Genomic DNA, 17,452 nt, shown 5'->3' on the forward strand with positions numbered 1-17,452 from the left:
GGCCGCGACATGTATAGGGAGCTTGTAAATTACGGAGAAAGAGCAAGCAGACGACTCTGGCTCCTGTTTACCGTAACCACTGGGAGAGAAGATGATCAATGTAAATGTGAAATGTCTTTTTTTAACTTCAACCCTCTAAAACGTAGGTGTCAAACCCAAGGCCCGGGGGCCAGAAGACAAATTACAAATTGTCTTTACTTTTTTAACAATAGAGAAATCGCTAGCAACTTTTTACCCCTTTACAAAATGATGCTTGAGCTTTGAATATTTGTAAATAGTAAATAACTTCCCACATTTGCTATTTATTTTTTTTGTCCACCTTGTTTTATTCCTTGTCACCTTTTTTTCTTTCCACCTTGCACACAATTCTTGGTCCATTTCACATCTGTCTTGTATCCTCACCATTGGCGAGGCTGTAACCAAGTCGCCTTGGCTTTTTGTTTATGGACCCCCCAAGTACAGCATGACTTAGGTCGACAAGTGAAATAAAGTGGCAACCTCAAATGCTCCCGGGAGGCCAAAGAGTTGGACAATTACAGTTCATCTTCATTCATTCGTATCATGTGGAAATCATTTGACCTCTTCGCTTGCAAAATATATTTACAACAACGCGCTGTTCTCTCTTGTAGTTTAATACTACAATGTTTCAAAACGAAACCTGGCTACACTCAATTTAATAGTTACGCTTTTCTTGACAACAAAAACGATCACACGCTCACATCTGAGAAATTTTTAGTCCGTGTGACGTAAATGAAGGGGATTTAGCGGGAGTCCAGAAGGGGGGGGGGGGGGCTGGTAATTTCACAGAGTGAATTGAACTGCCGACCACAGAGTGTTCCAGAGTCAAAAGTTCACAACCGCTTTGGTTAACCGCAACTGCACGCTAATTACAACGTATGTCTCCCGTTTCTGTGTAGCGTGTGGACCTTATTGCGTAATCCCCTCAATTCCCAGCATATATTGTAAATTGGCCATGCCGGAGTGCCACAGCTAATTTCTCCATCCAACTTTCAGGTAATGATTTATTCCTGGTGGCGGTCCACGAACTGGGCCACGCACTCGGGCTGGAACACTCCAACGACCCAACGGCCATCATGGCTCCTTTTTACCAATACATGGACACTGAGAACTTCAAACTCCCGATGGACGATCTGCTGGGCATCCAGAAGATTTATGGTGAGCCATTTTTTCTGGGATTTTAAAACAGCTTTCTTAGATGACTGTTTTGATCATCTTGTCCTCAGTTTTACATGTGACGCAACTTGGTGGGAAGTTGTCCCTTATAGCTGTCGAGACTGTAAACCAGTTACACTCCACCGAGATGACAGCGGGCTGTCGCACGAATGGCTGCACACATTCCTTCACACACACGCTCGCACACACACACAAGAAGCGGCCATCTGTTTACATGACTAGGGTACGTACCTTTGGGAGTGACAGACCTGGGCAAGGGATCAAATCTCTCCTCATCCCTCTTGTGTTTTACTCCTCTCCCTCCACCTCTCGCTTGTACTCGGAGTTGAAGGGCAGGACAAGTGGCAGCAGTTCCTCTCACGGAAATCCTTCACTGTACCCCGTCCCCCCCCCCCCCCCCCCCTCCGGCTATTGCCCCTCCCTCTCTTATTGTTGAATCCAAATAAGGTCAGTGGTGCGACCTTCAGTGTTTATATCAATGGGAAGTTGAGGCTGAGAAGGAAAAATTGTCATGTTGGACCTACAGGATGAAGATGATGTCATTAGGCAGCAAACGTATCAAGACTTCCAGTGTAATTAAGACTTAAGCGTTTTTGTCACACAGCATTGAGATTACATATTGTGGCCTCTGGCTTGCTACTTTTTTTTCAACCTTCTACATACCAACTGAAAAAAAAAAACCTTGTTGAAGAAATGTCAGCGCTCTCAACTGCCAACCACCATATTTATGTTTTAGCCAACACAAATACGTTGTCCGTAACGTGTCTCGGAGTCACGTCTGATTTAATTTGTAAAAACGAGTCCTTCGGGCTTCTTGGACACTAATAGGCTTTCTGTTTATTTTTGTTTGACTTGCCATGAGCGACTTATATTCATTCATTTGTTACTCCGGCTAAACAGTTCCGTCTTATCTTGATGGCAACCAAATACACCTCGAGACTTTGCTTTTTTGGCGTACGCTGCTCGGACTGATAACGTTTCGGTGGAAACAAAACAGACTCGGTCGGCTTCAGTGTATACGTAACGGAATTAATCATCACACAAGTGGAAATGAAATTTTGGGGCGTGTTTGTCGTGATACAATTATACAGTTGCGCAAGAATTCTATATCGTGTTTATTTTCTCTTGTCATGGTACGGAGATGTTGCCAGTTTATGTCCCCCCCCCGAGTGTCCAGCTGACTGTGATCTCCCCGCATGCTTACATAACTGCTTTGCCTCGTCTAATCTGGGATGTATTTCACAGGATTTAATTCAGTCAGTGAAAGGAATCCCGCTCATGTAAAACCCCGAGCATCCGTTATGTGGACTGGAAGATGTCTAGCGCTCCCGTTAATCCACTGATCGGCCTGCCATTCGATTAGTTTGATGTATGCACGGTGTCGATGGTCTCCTTCCCTTAAACAATTGCTCTTTTGGTTCCTTCATCTGCAATCATCATTAGAATCATTGGGTCTGTTTTCAATTCACTGCAATGTCTTCCATATGAAAAATATAAAATATTCCTGCAGCTTGTGAAGCCAGCCATATCTTCTTTTTTCACATTCACAGGGAATGTTATCTCTGCACCATCATGTGTTCAATTATTTATACTTGCAACCCACTCACGGTCCTCCTTTCTACCTCTCTCTTTGTACTCGTTGGATTCATCTTCTTCAGTCTGCTTTCATGTTAGTCATGAATATTAAGCGTTGGTGAGAGAGATGTGTACACCGGTTGTTTTACTGTTACGTTCAGGTTCAACGGCATCTCTTTTTAAGATTGAAAAATACATTAAGGGAAGTGGTTAACTCATTCTCTGCCAGCTCAGTTCAAAAGAATCTTGGACGTCTTTTGCCGTCAATGGCAGTGAATGTTTTTTTTTTTCCTCGCGTGGCTCATTTTTTTTTGTGGTGACATTCTGATTTTATCTAGGGCCTCCTGACAAGCTCCCGCAGCCCACCAAGCCTTTGCCAACGGTGCCCCCTGCTCGCTCCCACCCGCCTTCAGATCCACGCAAACCAGACCGGCAGACCAGACCTCCGAGGTTGCCACCCGGTGACAGACCGTCGCATCCCAATTCTAAACCTAACATCTGTGATGGATGTTTCAACACCTTGGCCATACTAAGAAGAGAGATGTTTGTCTTTAAGGTAAACAAAAGACAATGTTTCGAGCCATTAGATGGAACATCCGACCATTTTTTTTTGTACCACAACTCAAGCTTGACTCTCACAAACGTGGCTTTTAAGAGAAAACTACACGCGTGCCTCAATGAATCTTTATACTTGGTGGAAGCTTGTGAGCACAAGACCACAGCACCATGCAGTGAGGAACATAAACCTTGGGGCAAGACACAAAGCAGCCTTGTGTTGTGCACACACAGGATAAAGAGTGCTACTCATGCTTTATATGTGACCTTTTTTTTTTTTTGGGAGGGGGGTTATAAATAGTATTAATTGGTTAAGTACTAAGAGTTTTGTGGAGTTAAGGGGAAGAGAAGACTTTGTTTGCCATTTCCCTTCTCACCCATTGCATTTTACGGCCAAAGATAATAAATCTGTTTTTAAACTTCGCAGTATATTATGGATGAAAGCAGCAGTTTTTTTATTTCAACACCTACACTATGTTCATGGTTCATTAAAGTATTTCAAAGTAAACAAGTAGTTCTAGTTATTCAGGCATATAGCACAAAATGATAACTTGAGGAATTCACATTTAAGTATTTATACTATTTAAAGAATTCAGTCAACATTTATTTTATCCACTCACAAAGCTCGATCGGCCTTGGGGGAAATGACTTCAACCGTATATTACATTTAAGTGAATTCCCTACATCTACTTACTGTGCATAGAAAATACCATTTAACATTTTTTTGGTCAATAATATGCTGCATTTTGTTCTCCGCCTGTTTTATAAACTAGCTAAACGACAAAGCGAGGAGAGATGTCGTGCTTGTTACAGTTGATCATTTTTTTCCCATATCTAGTGCACACACGTCAATAACGTTTATTTGCAAACGCTGTTCAATTAAATTTCAATTGTTCTCAATGTTCTTTTGATTTCAACTTTTATTTCTTCAAATTAGTTGATGAAATGGTTTTTGAGCTTTCATGACTAAGCCTCCTTTTCCTAGCGGGAGTATAAGATGTTAGGGTGGGGAAAATCACATTTTCTCTCATATTAAGTCCAGAGAATTCAAAAAGGTCCAATTTCAGACTTACATGTGTTTTCAATTACCTTTGCGTTCTTTATATGAAAGGAAATGTGAAGCAGTTGGCATCTAGGGCAGCTGTGGCTTTTAAGTGACCGAGGCAAAGGAATCAGAGAAGGAAGTGAGAAGTTTGGGCAGAGTGAACAAGGTTAAAAGCAAAGAAAGAGGAGAAGTGTCCAGCAGAGTCCCAGCAAAACAATTGGATTAGAAAGTGAGAAAAGTGAGAGTAGCGGAGAGACGCTTTGTTTAATCAGCTATTGATGTAGCCTTCATTTGCTGTGTGTGTGTGTGTATGTGTGTGTCTCCAAATCTTTTGTGTCCTGAATGTATAATGAGAAGACGTGCTGGACTTTTTTCTAGCATGGTGTGGGAGTCCAAATGGCTTTCCCAGCTGGGTCTCCCCTGGCTCAGATTTTGGCATCACATTTCATCCTTCATCAAATAGACACACCTTCCATTCCAATGGGAAAGCTGAGATTCTGAGAATACTCACCATATTGCACGTGACTAAATGAAAGAGCTTGAAAATACTTCATAATAAAAATAATTCGTGGCCATTTTTTTTGTCTTTTAGGATCATTGGTTTTGGCGAGTACGGGATAACACGGTCATGCCCGGGTACCCGATGCTCATCAGTGTTTTCTGGAGGGGTCTGCCACCCAAAATTGATGCGGTCTATGAGAATAGTGAGGGCAGATTTGTTTTCTTCAAAGGTAAGCCTGTTTTTTTTAATTTTATTTTTAACGACCGCCACTAGTTTTAGTGGGCTTGATGGTCTGATACAAAACAACAACGAGAGACTCGTGTCTTCTTTGCTCTTTGTTATCACTGAGGGAACTCCCTTGATCTTATTTCACTGTAAATCTGAAAACGATGAATGTTTTGCTCACTTGGTCGGGAAATCCAAGGTAATCCTCAAGCTTTGACTTTTAATAATGTTGATAGTGAGCTTAGTGCTAGGGGTATTAATGTTTCTCTTTAAATCTTCATCTTTAGTCCAAATAAATATAGTCTTGGAAATGACGGCAAATGTTTCTTTGTTTTTTTCTTCTTTTTTTTCTCACTATCAATATGCATGAAGCCTAGGTAGGGCAATGAAAGCAGGCTGGCAAACAAACTACAAATCTTCGTTCAACCTCATTTCTATTTTCAAAAGCCAACAATTCCTGGAAACGCACACTACTTGCGCCAAAAAGCTTCTGTGCCTTTTCTCCACCCTGCTATCTTCTCAGACTAGCTAACAACAGAATTGTTGCATTTATACTAGTGTATGCTTCTACCCTCAATCAGAAGAAAATGTTATAAAATTAATATTTTATATAGACTTTAAATGCAGATAGCTCATAATACTAAATAATTTTACTTTGTTGACAGAACATCTCTTGTGTGTTACTTTAGAAAAAAATAATCCAACTTTGAGGTAGGTAGTGAATTTAATCCCAGGGTGTGGTGTTTTCTTTTTTTTATTATTATTATTTGTGTCAGGGCCAGAGGAAGTGTGACATGGATTGAGTGGGTCTTTGTCAGGGAAAGAGGTTAAATGAATTTCCTCTCTAAAAAAGAAGCCATCGCTGGTCTGTGTGTGTGTGTGTAACAAATCCCATTTACTCTTTTGGGATTCTAATCATTGCGGCGATGATAATATTGCAATACAAATTCTTCCAACCACCCCCACTTCCTCCCCTTCCTCCTGGAATGACTTGAAACGCACTTCCTGGGGTCACACTGTCAGGAGTGTGCAGTTTCACCTAATTACTCCCCAGGAAGGAGAGTTCACTACACAGACAAATTTGGGGAGTGGACTTAGAAGAAGGACAATAAAACAAACCCAACAAAACACTTAATATATATTTTATTAAGGAACTTTTCAGATTATATTATGTTATGTTATGTTATGTTATGTTATGTTATGTTATCGCTATTGAAACTCTTGAACACATCTGGGCGTTTCATTTTTACCGCCTCCACTATTCCCACAGTATCTCAAAGCAAGGGCAGAACTTGTCACTTTGCGCCTTGTCCTATTTTAAATGAGGGAAACATCGAATACACAAGGCAACAGGTTTACCGCTTGGTATTTACGCCAAAGCTCGCGCTCGCCGTCCTTGTAAATTTGCCCTTCTCACTCGACGTGTATCGCACCCGCAGGGTCACCCGCGCTCTTGCTTGTCCTTCTTTCTCAATGTTTCTATTTTCTTTTTACTTTGCAGGGAAGCAATTCTGGGTGTTTAAGGACACGGTGTTGCAGGCCGGATACCCTAAGGACATCAGTCAGTACGGTCACGGCATGCCGGCTCAGAGCATCGAGACGGCCGTGTGGTGGCAAGATGTGGCCAAGACTTACTTCTTTAAAGGAGACAGGTAACAATGGATAAAGGAAATGGAATTGTGATTTTTTTTTTTTTTTTTTTTTAATCTTCATCTTTTGCTTGTGTTCAGGTACTGGCGCTACAATGAGGAAATGAGAACCATGGACCCCGGCTATCCTAAACCCATCACCGTGTGGAGAGGTGTGCCCGAATCGCCACAGGGAGCCTTTGTCGATAAAGTCAACGGTACGATTTGTCCTTGCTGATACTCTAATTTGGCAGCAGTTGGATGTAGTGTTCGTTTGCCAGCTTGTATTGATTTCATCTGGTTGGCTATACGGGGGGGGGGTAAATCAGGGTTGCATTCATTTGCCCCCATCTTTTTCATTTTGCGTCGGCATGTGAATTAAATGGTGATTATATTGGAATATGAATATAGGTCATCCTGCTCAAGAAATATTTTGGTGCAAATTCATTTGGAAGCCAAAACCACCACTGGGATTTTCCGGTTTCAGCCCGATGGCCCGAATCAAGAACTTTCAAAGTGTTCACCCGTCGAGCCGCTCGATTGTTTGCAGACGAGAAAATCTTTCCGCGTTGAGCATATCCTGCGAGTTGGACCCGGGCCCGGATTTGGCAGCACCTTGGTTGGAAAAAGCAGGGCAGGTGGTACCGAACGCTCGGGCCATCTGTCCCTGTGGGTCGGCAGCCAAATTCATAGCCTGATATTTATGCCGCTGAGGCCGGGAGGAACGTGAGCGGGAAGGGTGGGCGGCGTGGCTGATTGGCTCCCGCATTCGTCGCATGCGCGTTCACTTTTCAAGCAGATACAGGTCGGGGTGTGTCACGTGTCGCCGAGATCGACCCAGATAAATTGACATCATTGAGTACACACGTCTACGTGGGTGAGAGCAGGTTTCATTTTGGGTCAAATAATCCACAGTAGCACCTCTCATCCCACCCCCATTTTAATATTGATCTACCCATATTAGTTTGTTCTATAAAAAGCCGTTGTGACAATTATGAACTAGGAACACATTCGCATAGGAAAATACTTTTCTTTGGGAGGAACAATGTCCCCCGTCCACCATTTTTAAGAAAGTCCAATCTGGTTCACTCTATTTACATTTAGAGTATTTGTCCTCATTTTCCCTGAAAACAGCAGGCATGAATAATAAATAGCGAGCCAAGCTGTCACATGCAAGGTAAGCGGCCAGTTTTACATGACGTGGATATTTTTAGGGACGTCCTGGAGTCAACCTTAAAACTCCCTTCAAATGAATTCTAGGTGTCAAAAACAAGGTTTAGACCAACCTTGATATCATAAAATTGATTTAATTCATATATGGATGTGTATGTTTGCATTGTCAGCAGGACAGGCAGAACTTTCATTTTATCTTCACTCAACATTTGCATTGCTGTCTTCACAAATAATGGGGACACGTGGTTCAGAGTGAATTCTTCCTCCAGGGGGTTGGAATCAAAAATGAACACTGACTCGTTGTGACTTTCTAGTTTGCGTGACACCAGTACAATTGGCCACTCATTCTCATGGAAAAAAAAAATTGGGTTTGGAGAACAACTAGAGCAGCTTGTTTCTAGATGACGTGCGATATTAGCTTTGTGGTTTGACTCACGTGTGTGTTTTGAATGAGATTTGTGTTTTTAATTCATCTCCTGTGACAATAATACTTGAAATTGTTTTATTTATTTATTATTTGTGACACGGGCCACAAGCGACAGACAATTCTGAGCTTCAATTCAAGTTCAGCCTTGAATACTTTTACCATTCCCCCCCAAAAAAAGATGGCCACAACACGTTTATTGCTAATCCCGTCCCTTCAGGTTTCACATATTTCTACAAGGGGAAGGAGTACTGGAAGTTCAACAACCAGTTCCTCAGAGTGGAACCGGGCTACCCGCGTTCCATCCTCAAGGACTTCATGGGTTGCGATTTGATGTCGGCCGACCCGGGTCGCCCTCCCGCCGGCGACGGTAACACGGACGTGATCATCGAGCTGGACAACGAGGCCAACACGGTGAAGGCGGTCGCCATCGTCATCCCGTGCGTGCTGGCCCTGTGCCTGCTGGTGCTGGTCTACACCGTGGTGCAGTTCAAGAGGAAAGGTACGCCGCGCCACATACTTTACTGCAAACGCTCCATGCAGGAATGGGTTTGAAAGCCGATGAGGACAAAAAGCGGACCTGAAGGATGAACGTTTGAAGCCACATCCTCTTTTGTTGGCGATTAGAACCACAAAAGGCCCGACAATCGGCCTCCTAACACTCAAGGCATGACCTCGGGACAAGAGGATTGCTGAATCAGCCTTTTTTTTTTTTCCACTGACAAGGGGAGCAGAGGGACACTTTGCGAGGAACGTGTCCCCTAAAATGACAATTAGACAGTTAGAAGAAAAAAAAAAAACTTGAGGTCCGTTTTCTTTTGTATCTTTTGCCAGACTGCTCTTAATCCGAATCAGGGGAAGAACTTTGAACGGGACATACTCTTCCCACGGGCAAGTCATCGTCATCTGTCATATCAGGTGTTTGGACAAAAAAAAAACAAAAAAAAAATCTATGACCCCATCACCCTAAAAAATAATGACACTTTTTTTTTCCTCCACTTTTTTCATTTTAATTTTCCAACTTCGTTGAGCTTTTTAAGGAGGTTGTCCGTGTTCCCTTTAAAATATTCTTGCGGAAGAGACCAAATGAAACCAAATAGAATCTCTCCAAAGAGGAGCGCTTTTTTTTTTTTTTTCCTTCAAATGTCATCATTTGATCCGTCCTCTGGATCCATGCAGCGTGGGAGCTCTGACTGTTGTGGCAGTCTGTTTGAAGACACAGGGCCCAAAACATTCTGCAATATTTTAACTCGCCTTAATTATTCTTAACATTTCTTGTGCTTGCTTTTACATTTGTGTTGTTGGTTTTTTTCTATACTGCTATTTCTTTGTTTTATTTGTATGAGAAGCAGCTTTCAAAGCTTCTCGTCATTTGGTATTTCTGGATTTTATTACAGGAGCCAGAATGCTCAGCACTGGCTTGCAGAGCTCCTCTGGATAAAAGAGTCGGTTTATATTGGGAGTAATGTTATTATAATTTGGATGTTCCTGGAGTAAAGCCACTATTTTGTGTTTGTTGCTGTTAAAGTTTTATCATTTCCCTGTGGCGGATTTCTGGTAACTTGAACATCTTTGGAATTGTTGGTTAAGTATTTGTTTTTATTATTATAATTATTTTTTATTTAGACAAGAGTGCACATCCAAATGTCATTCAGTGTTTCTTGCAAATAGATTTTTTTTGGGGAAGTCCTGTCTACTGCCTTTTTTTTTTTTTTTTTGCAAGGTCTCACACATCCCAAAATGCTGTCTTCTTTCAATCTGAGGACCCAAAAAGTCAAGATCAGTGCCTGTGTCAGCATGCATGCAAGCTCTTACAACCACACATGTGCTCAACGTGGCTTTCTTTTCCTTAAAAGCTAGGAGGCCTTTTTTTTTTTTTAAACTGATGTTTGTATTGCCCAACTCCCACCTTAAAGGTACTGGTAAATCTAAAAACCAACATCCAAAAGGATCAAATAGGTACATTTGGGAAAATACTGGGCAATCTATCCAAGTTGGTCAACTTTTTAATGTCCTCTCTGAATGTCTATTTCCATGATCGCAGTCTTCTTTTCTGGTTGATGCAAATGGAACATCTCACTTTTTTTTCCTTTTTTTTGTGTGTTAGACTTCAGGACAGTAAAGAAAAAAAATATCCTGACAGAATGAATAAATTGCTCAATCCATGATTAAAAGCTGCCTTGAAACTCTTCATTCTTTTTTCACACTATGTATAAATTTATGTGGTCGTTGATTTTATTTTTATTTTTTTTATATTACAGGTTATATTCCATTGACAATAATTAAATATAATTTTCAATAGGTTTTTGAATCTAATCTTTATATGGCAGGAACTATCAAGTCAACATTTTTATTTTTTTATTTCAAGAATATTTTTTTCAGCAGTTGTCGGTTAGTCAATGTAAATGTGTGTGTTTTGCACGTAAGGCGCAATTCAAGAGCAGCTGCTTGCTCTGACTCACTCGTATTGGCTCGGCATGTTATTCTATGGTGCTATTTTGGTCAGACCTCCTCCTTCTCCTTTACTCTTCTTCCTGCCGCCGCCATTGGCTTAGAAAGTGAGCGATTCCAACAGGAACTGAAGGAATACATTTTCATTTAAGTCCGACGGACGCCCTCCTTAGGTTAAGGACCATTTATCCTCGCGGTGGTTATTATTAGCGCCGCTCAATGCGGCACCTCTGAGAGTCTGCTTGAAGGTTAGCTGAGGTCAAGCTGTTGCCGTGGCCTGGAAGAAAAAAAGAAAAAAAAAACATGGAGGGATGAATGATTGTGCACTCTTGTCAGTTGCTGGATCATCATTTTTCACCAATAACGCCATCAGGTCAACTGATGTGCTTTTTTTTTTTCCAGCAAGTGTGACTTGGGCAAATCCAATACCCAAATTTCCTAAAATAGTTTTCTCCGCTTTGAAAAATTGTCCCAACAGTCATTCTTAAGAATCCACAGGTCCGTTTAATATTCCTAACAGCATACTTGTGTGACACCCGACCATGTCACCTTTCGTGTCATTCCTCCATCATAGCTTGAAAAAGATTACGCTCTATTTTTTTTCCCCCCCCTTCCTTTGTGTAGAGAAATGAGCTAGTTATTGTCACTTTATGGAGTGTGACGGATGAAAGCCGTTTTCCTATCTGGCCAAGTTACATCCATTGGCTAAGAGACTTTCTCCTCATCGCACATAATAGAGCGCATTCAATCCGCCATAAAGTACCTTTGAAAAGACCGAAGAATGAAACACTGCATTTTCCGTGTAGAATAAAACGGAATGAACAAATAAATGAAGCCTCAACGCGCTACCACTGATCGTTTTGTACAATGAGCTGTGAGAATCGAACATGCGAGCGAACGTGTGTCCAATTCAGTTCCAAATTGTTTTTCAGCAGCACCTTCTTGCTTTAAAATCGATGTAAAAAAAATATAGCAAGGGCATCTGGTACATTCCAGACACATTTTGCTTGAGTTGAAAGTATTTCAGCGTTAATCGTTTTTTTTTTTCTCAACCCCCCCGATTCCTCCAATTGTTGACACTTTGTTTAGCCTTCCTGCCATGTTTTGACTGAAAGCTTTCTGGTTTCATTTCTGCGGCTGTCTCCAACAGAGCTTGTTCTATGTCTTTTGTTCACGCCATGCGAGGTCTGGAAGTGATGAATCCAGACAGAACGTAACAGCAGTTTAATGCAAAACAGACCCAAATGAATTCAATTAAAAAGTTCTTCAAAGCGTGCTAGCTGCTGGCAAACATGTTTTGACAATCTCCAATCAGGCTGATGGAGTTGAAGGTGGAAGGATTTATTATAGTTTGAGACTGAATGAAAATAAAAAGCTGAGCTCCAAAAGAATATCACGGCAATTCTTTTCACTATTTCTTGGAAACACTTTTATGAAATGTCAAATTAAACTCGTAACCTTCACATAAAGCATTTTTGTTTTAAGATAATGGATCTATTAGTTTCATTGTGGATTTTTTTTTCTTTCTTTCCGAAAAGCAGTGTTGATGAATCATTTAAAGCATTTATTTTCTTTCACAATTTAATGAAAGCAGGTTTTTCAAATTATTATTTTGCTCTCCAAACACAAACACCCATTAAACCACGTCGGCGACTTATCACATTATTATCAGAAACTCATTTATTTTCTCTCTCAGGTTGTGCGGCATAGAACAATATCATCTATTCTCCCGTGTGTGATATGTGAAAGTGCTTTTTGTGGCAATCTTTCGGTTGAAATACTGGGAGGCGCCCCACAAAGGTAAATAGCATACTCTTTTCAGAAGTGTAAAAATGTGGTGGCTCAGCGGTTAATGGTGAGAAAAGAACGCGGCTGACTGACTGCAGCCGCCGCAAAATTATCCTAAGCGCCCCGGTGGGCCTTTTTTTTTTTTCTTTTTTTCTTTAAATGGTCAAAAGTTCATTTTTTTGTCAGGGTTGGACTGAGACAAACATCCCTCTTGAGGCTTCTACTATGGTGTCATATTTTTCAGTTCAAGGTGAAGGAAAACTAAAGAAGTTGGATGGTAATTATGAACTTCTGCTGACTTCTGAACCATATGTTATGTTTTGAATCCATGTGAAACTTTGTTTTCCACCCTGTCTAGCTCGATATGTGTTCTAGGATTGACCGGTCTAGGGTCTATAAGCAAACCCAATGTGCACATTCCACGAGCTCATTTCCATCTAGACAAGATAAAGGAGAAGATGGAAGGAAGGAAGTAATGATCCACAGTGTGCAGGTAAAATTAGTTCCATTCATCATGTCATTGATTGGTACAATGGAGAAGAACCTTTCTTTGTTTCCGCACTAGATATGGCAAAAATATGCTTAATAAGTTTCTTGTTGTCCAAAAGTGCACCCCCTCCCCTTCCATTTTATTTAAACAAATTAAATGTACTCATTATTATTGAGCTATCAATATGATATGAGTCAATATAATGGAACAAATTGACTATGAATCAAGTGTAGGACTGTGTCTATTTTATATACGTCTAATCTTAGCGCTGAAGCTGTTGATCCTTCACAAAGGTAGATATGTATATCTCAGAGCGTGGGAACATCAGAAGACCCAGAATTTTTTCTTTTTTCTTCCCTGGTCTTTTTCACAGCTTCCTGTCCCAGTGATAACGCTTTATCAGCACAAGCCATAGGAGGCTATTTATTTTATTTTTTTATGTTGAGCCAGACTTTTTGTGTGTGTTGAAGGACCCCGGTAACAAATCTGCTATATCAACACAGCTCAGACCAAATACTTTCTTTTTTTTTTTTTTCTGTCAGTGATGATTTTCTCAAGAAGTGTGCAATTTAATCGGCGGCTCTCCGGCTGCTGTGCTGTCTCTAGTGGACTTTTTTTTTTTTGCTTTTATAGTCAACATGATAATTCTTATCCTGAGCTCTGGGGAATTGTACACAGCCACAATAACTGAGAATATTAGTGGAGAAGAGATGTCTTGCATCCTCAGAATAACAACTAGAAATTCACTTGGGTGATATTCTGGCTTGTTATCTGTACTATAGCAAGGACATATACACAAATCTACACAGTTCAGCATGTTAGCTTAGTTTTGCTTAAGGTCAAGTCTTAATAGTCAATTAAATATTTACCACCATTTTAATGACATCATTAAAAAGAGTTTCCATGATTTTCTTTGTCATTTGTGTCAAATTGTTTGTGTTTATTTCATGTTTCTTTGTTACTTTGAACTTTATTTTATGGACTTTCTGGGTTGATTATTTTGGGATTCATCCATGATGTTTTTATTATTTATTTTTTTTTAGACTCCTGCATTCCCAACTTGCCTCCCTGCATCTTTTTGAATTTGTGACATTTTCTCCAGATGTTGCACCTTCCCTAAAGTTCTCCGGACAGAGAGGTATATAACACATTTTCAAAAAGCACCATATTTGATAGAAATATGAATGATCTTTTTGATAGCTAGATAAATATACCAGGATGCAGTATTGCAGTTTTCCGCTCTTTTGAGACGATTTCAGCATTCACACGCAATTTCTACTCGTTCCTTATTGCTGCTATCCAACCAAAACATGTCACTGTCAGAAACAAACGTTGGCAGGTTTGAGTCACAGAATATGGAAATGACAGAAAGTGCAGGAGGGGCTGTTTTAACGCAGATGACAGCGGGCCCCGTGAGACCATCCACTCTGAGAGCGAGTGAAGGCTCCATGAAGTCGTCAACTTGATGTAAATGGCTTTTTACACGCCGTAGCCTTGTAAAGCAAAGAGCGCGTTCTGTGCAATCATAAAGACCACAACTATATGGGCAATGGAGTGTATATCCACAAGTCTTCTCGCAGGATGTGCATTCGGTGGCCTGAATCGCCTCAACTCGTCTCTCGTTGTTACGTATACATGCTTTAATGATATCTGAGACTATAAAACAGGTGAGCTATTAATAGGATGCCATATCCATTTATTGAAATTCAATGCAAACACGCAGCAGCCTTAACAGGCAGTCTATATTTATTGGATGTTGCGGTGTTAGCGGTGAGTCGCTGTGATTCTCTGACAGTTACTTAGCGAGGCCCCTGTGGGCTCGTGCCTTTTTTTTTTTTTTATCCTTAGAAAAGTCATTATAGAAGTGGATTATACACGACAGCAGAATCTCATTCCCAAATGGCTCAGAAAGTGAAGGTTGAAACATTGGGATTAAAAACACCCCCGGCTAAAGCCCAGTTTAAAAACCAAAGATACATTTGGACTTCTTTTGAAAATGCCCTGTTTTGTTTGTCTCTCAGACTCGCTGTTATCAATAAAGACGCATCTGCATTCATTTGCCTTGGATTTAAGCCAATCTCCAATACAGTTGTAATCGTCGTCATAATCATTCATTAATGCCGACGTTGACGGAATTATTAGCCTTCTAAATTCACTCCATGACTGTCTAGTGAATATATTACATTGTTCTCTCTTTGTTTTGGCCTCAGCTTTTTCTAATCGCAATTGTGTTGTCCTGTGTGGCAAGTAATGAAAGTGTCTGTGTCCAAAGCGGCCCATTCTTTCTCATGAAAACGCAAAAAAAAAAAAAAAAATTCCCTCACTCTCTCCATCAAACTCTCCTTCATATAAAAGAGGCTAATTAAAATTTCACCACTTCTAACACTTAGTACAGGTGTTATCGCTGACAAATCTATGCATTGCGTCAAAAGCAATTATAGGCTTTTGTTCCCCAGTCAGTTTAATTAGCAAAGTGACGACGGTGGAAGCGGGAAGACGGCGTCATTTTTTACATCAAACTCCAATTGTCTTTGCCAATGTTGTATTTATGTCCCAAATGCCTTTTTTTTCCCCTGATGTCAGCAACTTTCCAGTGCATTCCGAATAGATTTTAAAAAATAAATAATATTTGTCACTATTTTGCTGTGGGTCCCCGAAAGCTGTGTGTCCTATGTGGGTGGCAACATCTATTTTAGTCCCTGTGCTAATGTTCTTGGAGCACTCCTGTTAAATGATGCAACCTGTCTTGAAAAAATGAAAAGTGCATATTCAACGCTATGAAATTCATCTTGCGCTAAAACGCTTTCCTGAAATAGAAATGAATACTCAGCCAGCACATTATTGCAATCAAACCATTTGAATCAGATGCGCTATTCAATCTATTTATGATTTCAATCCAGGCTCCAATCATTCCTCCTACATTCCACCAACATGCTTCTGAAGTTATGCATATGTAAATAAACGGCAGATTTTTATTAGTCAGTTCAAGTTCATTGATTTAATTTAATTCAATTCATTGTTGATGCTGTTAGTGAATTGTTTTCCTTCTTGTTGTGTGGCGTACTGAATGTCGTCTGTGTATAAACAGAACTATGTTGACAAAACGTGTCACTCACAGCGACCTGCTTTGACCCCTTTCGTTCTAAATAATGCGTTTTCAACCCAGACCGATAGAATGAATGTCCTACTCGCATTCAATCGTGTGAACAATGCAGAGCAGACTATAAAGCTCAAGAAAGATAGATGATGCACATACAGTATGTGCGTTGACAGACAGCTGGCAGAATTCCCATGAGGTGACAGATTTCCTTTCCTGCTGTTCCAGAAAATCTCACCCATGAGGTCAACAACAATCTAAATTTCAATTAAATCGGAAACTGTGGCTGATGGAGACCGAATGAATCTTGATGGATCTTTGTCTGCGGGTTCGGGGCTCAGTGAGGAAAAAAAAAAAGCATTCGGGCAATTATTTCATTATCATAAATCCCTCCGACTGCCAGCCAGGGTCGTCGCTCTGGCCGAGATTAGTCGCAAACGCAATTATTATAACAATTAGAAAGCAGACAGCGAGCAGTGTGGCCTGCGGGAGGATGAAAAAAATGTGAATGTCAACTTAAAGAGGGTTATTAAAATGCTGAAGGTGAAGAGAAGATTGAGATTGTTCTTAGGTGCTTCCATTTTTTTTTTCCCACCCAATTTTTTTTTTTTCCCCATCTGGTCCTAATATGATCTACTATTAGTGATGATCATAAAAATGGAGTGATTTGATACCTCCATGGAGATAGACCTACTTATGAAAAATTAAAAGTGGAGTATCTACTTTGATCCAAACTATGTCATGCAAATCGCAGTACGGTTTTGTGCGTGATCTCACGGAAATCCCCGGCAATTAACTTGGGCAACATACGCACGCTTTGACGCGCCCCCATTAATGCTTTACTTCCCATTTAGTGACACAGTTAAGAAGCTATTAGAGGAAGAGCTGCGAGATCCACTAAAGGCTTTTCAGGGACGACATAATTGCACATGTGAAGAGGTCATTCCCGCTAATTGACGCTAGCATGCAAGTGGATCCCAGTCGACACTTTCTCTGCTGGTACCCTTTCTCTAGTTGCTATTATATCAGTGTGAGACGATGAAGACCATTTGTCTCTCAGCGAGGGAGGACATTGGATGACTTTCCCCCCCGATGTGTTTCCAGCATGTAGAATGATAACCGTTATCATAAACATCTAAGCATGGAAGATTTGGTACATCGGATGAGCTAATAGGATTCCTGGCATTCTTTCATTTGTATTTTTTTTTCTCCTGCATAATTTTTGAAGATACAAGATCTTTCAAGCCATATATAATAGAGACAGTGTAAATATTTGCCTGGATCTTTGATATTGTTAGTGATTCT

At 40.6% G+C, this 17,452-nt stretch overlaps 1 protein-coding gene across 6 annotated transcripts in view; it reads left to right on the forward strand.

The window, feature by feature from the left end:
- mmp16a (matrix metallopeptidase 16a (membrane-inserted)) overlaps positions 1-10,495 on the forward strand; it is a 32,069-nt gene extending 21,574 nt beyond the window's left edge. For all 6 annotated transcript variants that reach the window (XM_085938860.1, XM_085938862.1, XM_085938856.1 and 3 more), the window contains 6 exons: positions 1,015-1,176; positions 3,108-3,325; positions 4,962-5,100; positions 6,598-6,748; positions 6,827-6,942; positions 8,542-10,495. In XM_085938860.1, the coding sequence (XP_085794986.1) occupies positions 1,015-1,176; positions 3,108-3,325; positions 4,962-5,100; positions 6,598-6,748; positions 6,827-6,942; positions 8,542-8,876 (1,121 nt within the window). In that variant the 3' untranslated portion in view covers positions 8,877-10,495. The remainder of the gene's footprint in view (positions 1-1,014; positions 1,177-3,107; positions 3,326-4,961; positions 5,101-6,597; positions 6,749-6,826; positions 6,943-8,541) is intronic.
- The last annotated feature ends 6,957 nt before the right edge of the window (positions 10,496-17,452 follow it).

The sequence above is a fragment of the Syngnathus leptorhynchus genome, chromosome 19 (assembly GCF_054491065.1).
Source record: "Syngnathus leptorhynchus isolate UIUO chromosome 19, UIUO_Slep, whole genome shotgun sequence".
In the NCBI taxonomy this organism is placed as follows: domain Eukaryota; kingdom Metazoa; phylum Chordata; class Actinopteri; order Syngnathiformes; family Syngnathidae; genus Syngnathus; species Syngnathus leptorhynchus.